Genomic DNA, 12,195 nt, shown 5'->3' with positions numbered 1-12,195 from the left:
ATGTATTGACAATAATGCACTAGTATTTTAAACTTTCACTTAAAAAAATAAATAATAATAATTAGACATCGGGCATAGTCCTAATTTAAAAAAATTAAAATTAATTAATAATTAATTTAAAAATCTAACTTTTTTGTTTGTTGCTATTTTGGAGGAGCCCAAATCAGAAGTTATAACCTGGTCAAATCAATAACCAATATGTAGAAACAGTTTGTGATATTGAAAAGTTAAACATACAATGTACTATCTACACAAACATGTTCCACAGTAGTAATCATATCATATCATCATTTTAGATCCAAGCCTACCCCCAAGCCTACCCCCAAGACTTTGAATTACTCCCCTCTGGGCGCAGGTATAGGGCCTCAGCAGGAAAAACAGAACGAGACAATAATTTATGCCAGGTGTGATATCCCTCCTAAATAGCTCGGGTGAATGTTCCCATTGACCCTGTAAGGCCAGCAGGCTAGTCTTTTCTTCTATAAAAAAAAAAGTTTTATTTCTTATTTCTTACTATTATTATTTTTATAGGTGTGTAACTGTTATGAAAGTTGTATTGTCAATCTTGTTTTGTATTTAAACACCACTTTAAATGTGTAAATCTCCCCATAATAAAGTCAGTAAGTAAGTAAGTATATTAATTACGCTGTTGTTTTGACAACTGGCAATACATCTATTAGGGGGGAAATCAGGTTGTATGTGCTGTTGAATCTAACACAACTAAAAAAACACACGGAAGTGGGAGATATATTTTACCTCCCTGGTTAAAGGACAACCTGCAGAAGACAGTCAGCTACATGTTGGAGTGATGCATTTAAATGTAGAGGTCCCCAAAATGAAGAGAAATGCAACACTTATTCGTCATCACTCATATCAATATCAGTTGGAAATAAATTGCACGAAAGGAGGGAGATGAGGTTGCACATCCTGTTAAAACGAACAGCTCAAACACCCCACAGAATCTGGGAATAATGTGTACATCACTGGTTAGAGGACAACCTGTAGAAAACAGCTGGCTACATTTTGAAGTGCTGCATTCTCATTCACTTGGGGCGCCAAGTGTAACAACTATTTTTCTTGTTAATCAAATAAATAGTACTCATTACTTCCCCTGATGAGGCCTGGATTCATCCCGAGGCTAATATCTATATCACGCTGAAATCAATAGGACAGGGGGTCAAACGTTTACGATTCTACATTGTGACATCGTTATAATACTCCTACTACAATGGTAATAACATTCTACATTATGACATTTTATTGATATCATGAAACAACTTCATGTATGTATTTTCAAAATTTTACCAGCATATCTCTTTCCATATTGATCACAGCTATAAGAATTCTCTCCTGTGTGTGTTCTCTGGTGTGATATCAGGATGTTTGGCTAAAACTCTTCCCACATTGATTACAGCTATGAGGTTTCTCTCTTGTGTGTCCGCTGGTGAATAGTCAGATGGCTAGATGAAGTAAAACTTTTCACACATTGACCACAGCTATAAGGTTTCTCTCCTGTGTGAGATCTCCGGTGTATAGTCAGACTGCTAGATGTAACAAATTTCTTCTCACACTGATCACAGCTATAAGGTTTCTCTCCTGTGTGTGTTCTCTGATGTACCTTCAGGCAGCTTGAGTGAGTAAACCTTTTCCCACATTGATCACAGCTAAAAAGTTTCTCTCCAGTGTGAATTCTCTGGTGTAATTGTAATGTATATAATTTTGAAAAACTCTTCCCACAGTCAGAGCAGCTATAAAGTTTCTCTCCAGTGTGAATTCTCTGGTGTGATTGTAATGTATATAATTTTGAGAAACTCTTCCCACAGTCAGCGCAGCTATAAGGTTTCTCCCCTGTGTGTGTTCTCTGGTGTGTTTTTAGGCTGCTTGGAACATTAAAACTCTTTCCACATTGATCACAGCTATAAGGTTTCTCTCCTGTATGGATTCTCTGATGTCTTTTGAGGTCTGCTGAAGAGGTAAACCTCTTCCCACAGTCAGAGCAGCAGTGAGATGTCTCTCCAGTGTGAATTCTCTGGTGTACTTTTAGTGAATCTGATCTTGAATAACTCTTCCCACAGTCAGAGCAGTGGTGAAGTTTCTTCCCTGTGGGTTTCCGTTGGTGTTTCTTGAGGTGTTCTGATGTGAAGAGACTCTTCTCTGCCTCGTCAGCATCGTGCTGTTGTTGAGGCTCCCCAGAGGATCCACAATAGTCACGTCTCTCTCCTGTGTGAACAACAAACTCAGACAGATGATTAAAGGGCCACTGTTTATTTTAGCTGAAAGGTGATGCCCCTTGTTATAGTACAACAATTTACATCTGTAATGAATGTTTAAAATAATATGACAGTCGGTTCAACAACAGTAATATTGTCTTATTTTTCTCTCACTTCAGAAGTAACATTTATGATTCTAGGCTAAAAAAAACAAGTTATTACAGAAACTCAAAGCAGTGTAGCAGACCACTTTTGGTCATCAATATTGGCCCCTTTCTGTGTTTACTAAACTTTCAGCACGAGTGCAAAGCGCACGCAATTTGGATGCAGAAACTCCTCCCTGAGAATGCAGAAACCTTTAGTTATGGATGTAGTATATCTGCCTATAGCAAAGAAATTGGCGAGATTGGTAATATTCAGAATACATTGTGAAAAAACTACACAGACTTTTAGAGCAAGATCGGGAGTGCTACTCAAGGAAACTCACTTTAACTTCTTGGTGACATGGGGGGCAGTATTGAGTAGCTTGGAAGAATAAGGTGCCCAGAGTAAACTGCCTGCTACTCAGACATAAAAGCTAGAATATGCATATAATTAGTATATTTGGATAGAAAACACTCTGAAGTAACTAAAACCGTTTGAAAGATGTCTGTGAGTATAACAGAACTCATATGGCAGGCAAAAACCTAAGAAAAATCCAACCAGGAAGTGGGAAATCTGAGGCTTGTAGGTTTTCCAACTCAGCCCCTATTGAAGATACAGTGGGATATTGGTCATCTTGCACTTCCTAGGCTTCCACTAGATGTCAACAGTCTTTAGAACCTTGTTTGTGGACTTGCACGCGCGTTTGGATTTGTTTACCAAACGCCCTAACAAAAGGGGTTATTTGGACATAAATTATGAACTTTATCAAACAAATCAAACATTTATTGTGGAACTGGGATTCCTGGGAGTGCATTCTGATGAAGATCATCAAAGGTAAGTGAATATTTATAATGCTATTTCTGACTAATGTTGACTGCACAACATGGCAGATATCTGCTTGGCTGTTTTGGTCTCTGAGCGCCGTACTCAGATTATTGCATGGTATGCTTTTTCCGTAAAGTTTAAAAAAAAATCTGACACAGCGGTTGCATTAAGGAGAAGTTTATCTAAAGTTCCATGTATAACAGTTGTATCTTTTATCAATGTTTATTATGAATATTTCTGCAAAATCACCGGATGTTTTGGAATCAAAACATTACTGCACTGTACGCGCCAATTTAAACTGAGATTTTTGGATATTAATATGCACATTATCGAACAAAACATACATGTATTGTGTAACATGAAGTCCTATGAGTGTCATCTGATGAAGATCATCAAAGGTTAGTGATTCATTTTATCTCTATTTCTGCTTTTTGTGACTCCTCTCTTTGTCTGGAAAATGGCTGTATGTTTTTTTGTGACTAGGCGCTGTTCTCAGATAATCACAATGTATGCTTTCGCCGTAAAGCCTTTTTGAAATTATCGAACAAAACATACATGTATCGTGTAACATTTTTGTGACTCCTATCTTTGGCTGGAAAAATGTCTGTGTTTTTTTGACTTGGCAATGAGTATTTCTGTAAATTGATGTGGCTCTCTGCAAAATCGTTGCATGTTTTGGAAATACTGAACATAACACGCCAATGTAAAATAAGATTTTTGGATATAAATATGCACTTTATCGAGCAGAACATACATGTATTGTGTAACATGAAGTCCTATGAGTGTCATCTGATGAAGATCATCAAAGGTTAGTGATTCATTTTATCTATATTTCTGCTTTGGCTGTGTTTTTCTGTGACTTGGTGGTGACCTAACATAATCGTTTGTGGTGCTTTCACTGTAAAGCCTTTTTGACGAGAATTTTATCTTTAAAATGGTGTAAAATACTTGTATGCTTGAGGAATTTTAATTATGAGATTCTTGTTGTTTTGAATTTGGCGCCCTGCACTTTCACTGGTCGTTGGCTGGGTGGGACGCTACCGTCCAGAATATCCCAGAGAAGGTTAACCATTTCCAGCTACCGTTAAGCTCTGTGTCGCTATTCACTAATTCACCATCGTGGGGGAAAACTCAGGGAAGTTCTCATAGGTTGACAGAAAAAACAGCCTCCATTTAAAGGTTGCTTATGAGTACAGTTCACACTACTTTTGGATTATAATTGTAAGGCTTGTTTGAATCACCTGCTTAATATAACGTTTGTGCCATCGTCTCAAATAAACCGCTTTAGACTTTAAAAAATACTAACTACAACCAGTAAAATGCTCTGTGGCTTTTCCATCAGCCTGACAGTGAGCATTTAGCATTCAAGCTAACAAGTGCTGCATCCAAAACAGGTATTTTGCTAGCAATTATCTTATAGACTGTTCAAGCAATAATCAAAACAACAATTGTAAGCATTTTGAGAACCCCAAATAGTGTTTTTGGTTAGAAGTACAAACCTGATAAATCTAGGCTGTTGAATGGTCCCAGATGCTGAACAGTTTATTTAGTAGTAACCTGGTAAATCTAGACTGTTGAATGGTCCCAGATGCTGAACAGTTTATTTAGAAGTAATAACCTGGTAAATCTAGACTGCTGAATGGCCCCAGATGGTGAACAGTTTATTTAGAAGTACAAACCTGGTAAATCTAGGCTGTAGAATGGTCCCAGATGCTGAACAGTTTATTTAGTAATAACCTGGTAAATCTAGACTGTTGAATGGTCCCAGATGGTGAACAGTTTATTTAGTAATATCCTGGTAAATCTAGACTGTTGAATGGTCTCAGATGGTGAACAGTTTATTTAGTAATAACCTGGTAAATCTAGACTGTTGAATGGTCCCAGATGGTGAACAGTTTATTTAGTAATAACCTGGTAAATCTAGACTGTTGAATGGTCCCAGATGGTGAACAGTTTATTTAGTAATAGCCTGGTAAATCTAGACTGTTGAATGGTCCCAGATGGTGAACAGTTTATTTAGTAATAACCTGGTAAATCTAGACTGTTGAATGGTCCCAGATGGTGAACAGTTTATTTAGTAATAACCTGGTAAATCTAGACTGTTGAATGGTCCCAGATGGTGAACAGTTTATTTAGAAGTAATAACCTGGTAAATCTAGACTGCTGAATGGTCCCAGATGGTGAACAGTTTATTTAGTAATAACCTGGTAAATCTAGACTGTTGAATGGTCCCAGATGGTGAACAGTTTATTTAGAAGTAATAACCTGGTAAATCTAGACTGTTGAATGGTCCCAGATGGTGAACAGTTTATTTAGTAATAACCTGATAAATCTAGACTGTTGAATGGTCCCAGATGGTGAACAGTTTATTTAGTAATAACCTGGTGAATCTAGACTGTTGAATGGTCCCAGATGGTGAACAGTTTATTTAGAAGTAATAAACTGGTAAATCTAGACTGTTGAATGGTCCCAGATGGTGAACAGTTTATTTAGTAATAACCTGGTAAATATAGACTGTTGAATGGTCCCAGATGGTGAACAGTTTATTTAGAAGTAATAACCTGGTAAATCTAGACTGTTGAATGGTCCCAGATGGTGAACAGTTTATTTAGTAATAACCTGGTAAATCTAGACTGTTGAATGGTCCCAGATGGTGAACAGTTCATTTAGTAATAACCTGGTAAATCTAGACTGTTGAATGGTCCCAGATGGTGAACAGTTTATTTAGTAATAACCTGGTAAATCTAGACTGTTGAATGGTCCCAGATGGTGAACAGTTTATTTAGTAATAACCTGATAAATCTAGACTGTTGAATGGTCCCAGATGGTGAACAGTTTATTTAGTAATAACCTGGTAAATCTAGACTGTTGAATGGTCCCAGATGGTGAACAGTTTATTTAGTAATATCCTGATAAATCTAGACTGTTGAATGGTCCCAGATGGTGAACAGTTTATTTAGTAATATCCTGGTAAATCTAGACTGTTGAATGGTCCCAGATGGTGCTCCTGTAAATGCATAAGAGCATCTGCTAAATGACAAAAAAAAGAAAACCAAAATACATTGATATGAATAACTGGTTAAATATATACTGTATGCCCACCAGAGCTGTTGCCAGAGAATCTAATGTTAATTTCTCTACCATATGCCGCTTCCAACGTCATTTTAGCGAATTTGGTAGAATTTCCAACAGGCTTCACAACCACAGACTCAGGACCTCCACATTCGTTTGAGACCAGCCACCCAGACAACTGATGAAACTGAACTTTCATCAGTAATAAAGACATTTTGTGGGGGGAAAACGTATTCTGATTGGCTGCCCAGTCATGTGAAATCCTAGATTATGGCCTAATGAATTTATTTCAATTGACTGATTTCTTTATATGAACTGTAGCTCAGTAAGATCGGTAAAATTCTTGCAAGTTTATATTTTTGTTCAGTATTTAAGTGTCCCGAATGTATTTTTACTCTGTTACGTCTAGTCTGTGAGACCAGGCTGTAAACCGAGGTAGTTGTGATCAATATGATGAACCCATTTTCACAACATTTAAGAACCTGGTGATAGAAAACAGTGTGAATGTAATAATGACAATGGAGTTAGGAGTAATTTAGCGAACTGGTAGTGTTTTCATTTGACTTAGAAAGAGTAGGACCACATCAATGTCAATTGATTGTAGCAATATACCTGAGAACACAGCGTTTAAGTCAGTCAGTACTCTCAAGTCAGACTGAGACATTCACTTGACGTCCGGGCAATCCATTCTTCTTTCCACCAATAAATGCAAAAGGACAGCTGAAAGATGCTCTCTACCCTAAACGTTATTTATTGTTTGGAGAGACGGGGTTCCATCCTCCCAGGTAGATGGGATGGTGTAGGATCCTTTAGGGTTAAAGTAGTGGGATGGTGTAGGATCCTTTAGGGTTAAAGTAGTGGGATGGTGTAGGATCCTTTAGGGTTAAAGTAGTGGGATGGTGTTGGATCCTTTAGGGTTAAAGTAGTGGGATGGTGTAGGATCCTTTAGGGTTAAAGTAGTGGGATGGTGTTGGATCCTTTAGGGTTAAAGTAGTGGGGTGGGATGGTGTAGGATCCTATAGGGTTAAAGTAGTGGGGTGGTGTAGGATCCTATAGGGCCAAAGTAGTGGGATGGTGTAGGATCCTTTAGGGTTAAAGTAGTGGGATGGTGTAGGATCCTATAGGGCCAAAGTAGTGGGATGGTGTAGGATCCTTTAGGGTTAAAGTAGTGGGATGGTGTATGATCCTTTAGGGTTAAAGTAGTGGGATGGTGTAGGATCCTTTAGGGTTAAAGTAGTGGGATGGTGAAGGATCCTATAGGGCCAAAGTAGTGGGATGGTGTAGGATCCTATAGGGCCAAAGTAGTGGGATGGTGTAGGATCCTTTAGGGTTAAAGTAGTGGGATGGTGTAGGATCCTATAGGGTTAAAGTAGTGGGATGGTGTAGGATCCTATAGGGTTAAAGTAGTGGGATGGGATGGTGTAGGATCCTATAGGGTTAAAGTAGTGGGGTGGTGTAGGATCCTATAGGGTTAAAGTAGTGGGATGGTGTAGGATCCTTTAGGGCCAAAGTAGTGGGATGGTGTAGGATCCTTTAGGGTTAAAGTAGTGGGATGGTGTAGGATCCTATAGGGTTAAAGTAGTGGGATGGTGTAGGATCCTTTAGGGTTAAAGTAGTGGGATGGTGTAGGATCCTATAGGGTTAAAGTAGTGGGATGGGATGGTGTAGGATCCTTTAGGGTTAAAGTAGTGGGATGGTGTAGGATCCTATAGGGTTAAAGTAGTGGGATGGTGTAGGATCCTATAGGGTTAAAGTAGTGGGATGGGATGGTGTAGGATCCTTTAGGGTTAAAGTAGTGGGATGGAGTAGGATCCTATAGGGTTAAAGTAGTGGGATGGTGTAGGATCCTATAGGGTTAAAGTAGCGGAATGGTGTAGGATCCTATAGGGTTAAAGTAGTGGGATGGTGTAGGATCCTTTAGGGTTAAAGTAGTGGGATTGGATGGTGTAGGATCCTTTAGGGTTAAAGTAGTGGGATGGGATGGTGTAGGATCCTTTAGGGTTAAAGTAGTGGGATGGTGTAGGATCCTTTAGGGTTAAAGTAGTGGGATGGTGTAGGATCCTTTAGGGTTAAAGTAGTGGGATGGTGTAGGATCCTTTAGGGTTAAAGTAGTGGGATGGTGTAGGATCCTTTAGGGTTAAAGTAGTGGGATGGTGTAGGATCCTTTAGGGTTAAAGTAGTGGGATGGTGTAGGATCCTATAGGGTTAAAGTAGTGGGATGGTGTAGGATCCTATAGGGTTAAAGTAGTGGGATGGGTTGGCTTCCAAGTGGTGCAGCGGTCTAAGACACTGCATCTCAGTGATAGAGGTGACCCTACAGACCCTGGGTCGATTCCAGGCTGTATCACAACCAGCCGTGATCGAGAGTACCATAGGCGACGCACAATTGGCCCAACATCATCCGGGTGTGGCCGTCGTTGTAAATAATAACTTGTTCTTAACTGACTTGTTAAATAAAGGTTACATAAATCATACATAAATAAAAATGTTAATTTATTGGGATTGGGTGATGGGTTTTGGGGGATGGTGGTGCAATTTAACATTTTCTCCCTTCCCCCCTTTTCAGTTGTCAAATTGTGCAAATTGTCCCTTCCCCCCGAAAGGCAGCAATACAACGTCGTTGTGACGTTACACTACTCCCTCCTTGCGGCTCTACGTCTTACAGGAACGCGCTCACTGGCCAAGCACACGCACTGTCGTGGATGCGAGGTCCGATCACTTATGACACCAAAGACCAAGACTTGGCCCTGATTGTAACAACAACAAAAAATGGCAGATTTGATAGTGGGAGTGTGACTCCTTTACCGTGTGACTTTTCCCTTTAGTTCAACAACTGCATTGTGCTTCTGTTTTAAGACAGTATGTTACTTACTGGGGTTAATCAGATCCTCCTCCTCTTCTTCTTCCAATATACCAGTTATCTCTCCCTCCTCTCCAAAATCTGAATCCTCCTCTTTCTCGTCCTCTTCTTCTTTCACTGCAACATCCTCATCCTCTACTTTTGTTACTGTAACATCCTCCTCTTCCTCTTCTTCTTTCACAACAACGTTCAGCCACAGACCCTCTTTCTCCGTCCAGCAGACCTCCTCTTCTTTAGAAGGAGAGTAGCTCAGTGAACTCATGGTCGGGGATGTTAGCTAACAGTTAGCTATCTAGGCTAGTGAACTTAACCAGACAGCTACGTTCGCTGACTAATAACAACAATGTAAATATTAAATTAAATGGGATAACTAGCTAGACGACAGAAGTGAGTTTAAAACACAGTGGATAATATACATGAACGAGTCTAAAGAGCTTCAATGTTTCAGCTAGCAAGCTACCGAGGTGGCTGACCATTATCATTTAACTATAAAAGAACATGGCTGACTAGTTGGCTTGTCACTAGTTACTACAGCCACAAAGTCAACATTGGCTATCGTAAAAACAATATATGAAAACAAATATTACATTTTTTTTGTCTTCATTTAAGGTTGGGCATTATGTTAGGTTTAAAAATCTGATTTTAATAAGAGAAGTTGAGAATTAGGCGAGGTTTAGCCATAATTATTACTTTGTGACTGTGGTAACTAGTGACGACCGACTAGCTGATGTTGTTTAAAGGAGAGTCCAGTTCACCTCCACGTCACATTCTGGCAGACTGGCCTGAAAGACTCACAGCGCCCTCTGCTGACTGGAGGGGGAAACGCAGTTGAGGGAATGTTTTATTTTATTTTCTGACTACAAGTTAAAACAATTTCAACGATTGGTTTTATTTAATTTTCATTTCTCACTCTCTGACCCCCTCTCTCTCTTTCTGACTTTGACCTTTTCTCTCCCTCTCTATTTGACCTTTTCTCTCCCTCTCTATTTGACCATCTCAATTTAAATAAGGGGCTTTATTGGCATGCGAAACATATTGCCAAAGCAAGTGAAGTAGATAATAAACAAAAGTGAAATAAACAATTACAAATGAACATCAAACATTACACTCACAAAAGTTCCAAAAGAATAAAGACATTTCAAATGTCATATTATGTCTATATTCAGTGTTGTAATGATAGTTAAAGTGCAAAAGGGAAAATAAATAAACATAAACAGGTTGTATTTACAATGGTGTTTGTTCTTCACTGGTTGTCCTGTTCTTGTGGCAACAGGTCACACATCTTGCTGCTGTGATGTCACACTGGTATTTCACCCAATAGATATGCAAGTTTTTCAAAATTGGATTTGTTTTCAAATTCTTTGTGGGTCTGTGTAATCTGATGGAAATATGTGTCTCTAATATGGTCATACATTTGGCAGGAGGTTAGGAAGTGCAGCTCAGTTTCCACCTCATTTTTTGAGCAGTGTGCACATAGCCTATCTTCTCTTGAGAGCCATGTCTGCCTTCGGCGGCCTTTCTTGATAGCAAGGCTATGCTCACTGAGTCTGTACAAGATTTCCTTAAGTTTGGGTCAGTCACAGTGGTCAGGTATTCTGCCTCTGTGTACTCTCTGTGTAGGGCCAAATAGCATTCTAGTTTTCTCAGTTTTTTGTTAATTTTTTCCAATATGTCAAGTAATTATCTTTTTGTTTTCTCATGATTTGGTTGGGTCTAATTGTGCTGCTGTCCTGGGGCTCTGTGGGGTGTGTTTGTGTTTGTGAACAGAGCCCCAGGACCAGCTTGCTTAGGGGGCTCTTCTCCAGGTTCATATCTCTGTAGGTGATGGCTTCGTTATGGAAGGTTTGGGAATCGCTTCCTTTTAGGTGGTTGTAGAATTTAACGGCTCTTTTCTAGATTTTGATCATTTAGTAATCCTGCTCCGATTTGTCACCCAGAGGGTCCTAGAGATAAAATAGAGACAAAATACAATTATTAAAATAAATAAATAAATAAAATAAAATAAAAATATATATATCCTAACACGATCAAAGTGTGTAAAGCTGTCATCAAGGCAAAGGGTGGCTACTTTGAAGAATCTAAAATATATTTTGATTTGTTTAACACTTTTGCTTTGTTTCCTACATTATTCCATATGTGTTATTTCATAGTTATGATGTATTCTACAATGTAGAACATAGTAAAAATAAAGAAAAACCCTTGAATGAGTAACTTTTGACTTGTACTGTATATATATATATATATATATAGTCCTGTGGCATATAATATATTAGTATAGTCTATGTGCCTTACAGCCTATTGATCCACATATCTCAACATAAAACTAGTGGATAAATGAAGATAGCTCACTCAGGTCGTTTACCATTGTCTACTTAAGGGAGTGGCTCTCCCATAGACACCAATGCGATAGCAGCTGGGTATGGTCTACAAAGTTCATTGACTTTTCATTGAAACAGACAAGAAATGAGGGAGTGGGATGTCTCACTTCCTCTTCCATCTCTCTGGTGAAGCGAAAAGACAAAACTAGCCCGTTATAGAATATTGTGTTGTAGGACAGCTGAGCTGACTGAAGCCAGAGCATTCAACCTGCAGGAGTTGATATCGTTTCCACGGTAACATGTATTTACATGACGTGCTAAAACAGCCTTCGTTTTTGACTTGGTAAAACCTTAGGTAAAACCATTTGACTTAGGTAAAACCTTAGGTAAAACCATTTAACTAGGTAAAACCATTTGGCTAATTTATACTCCTAAATGTTTAAAAAACTAAAATCATTGTATTTGGGACATATCATTCACTAAAGCCTAAACCTCAGGTAAATCTTGTAATGAATCATTTGGAAATTGAGCAAGTTGAGGTGACTAAACTGCTTGGAGTAACCCTTAGATTGTTGTTAACTGTCATGGTCAAAACATATTGACACAACAGTAGCTAAGATGGGGAGAAGTCTGTCCATAATAAAGCACTACTCTACCTTCTTAAACAACACTATCAACAAGGCAGGTCCTACAGGCCCTAGTTTCTACCTTCTTAAACAACACTATAAACAAGGCAGGTCCTACAGGCCTTAGTTTCTACCTTCTT

The 12,195-nt window shown here is 38.8% G+C and overlaps 1 protein-coding gene across 1 annotated transcript; it reads right to left on the bottom strand.

The window, feature by feature from the left end:
• Positions 1-494: 494 nt before the first annotated feature.
• On the bottom strand, positions 495-9,609 carry LOC139394571 (zinc finger protein 180-like). The gene is made up of 2 exons (XM_071142668.1): positions 9,124-9,609; positions 495-2,220 (listed from the first exon to the last, which is right to left on the bottom strand). The coding sequence occupies exons 1-2, from the start codon at positions 9,371-9,373 to the stop codon at positions 1,415-1,417; spliced, it is 1,056 nt and encodes a 351-aa protein (XP_070998769.1). The 5' UTR covers positions 9,374-9,609; the 3' UTR covers positions 495-1,414.
• Positions 9,610-12,195: the final 2,586 nt, after the last annotated feature.

Source organism: Oncorhynchus clarkii, unplaced genomic scaffold, assembly GCF_045791955.1.
Source record: "Oncorhynchus clarkii lewisi isolate Uvic-CL-2024 unplaced genomic scaffold, UVic_Ocla_1.0 unplaced_contig_110_pilon_pilon, whole genome shotgun sequence".
Taxonomy (NCBI): domain Eukaryota; kingdom Metazoa; phylum Chordata; class Actinopteri; order Salmoniformes; family Salmonidae; genus Oncorhynchus; species Oncorhynchus clarkii.
Note: the sequence above shows the minus strand (reverse complement) of the source record. Positions and strands in the feature narration are given on the sequence as shown.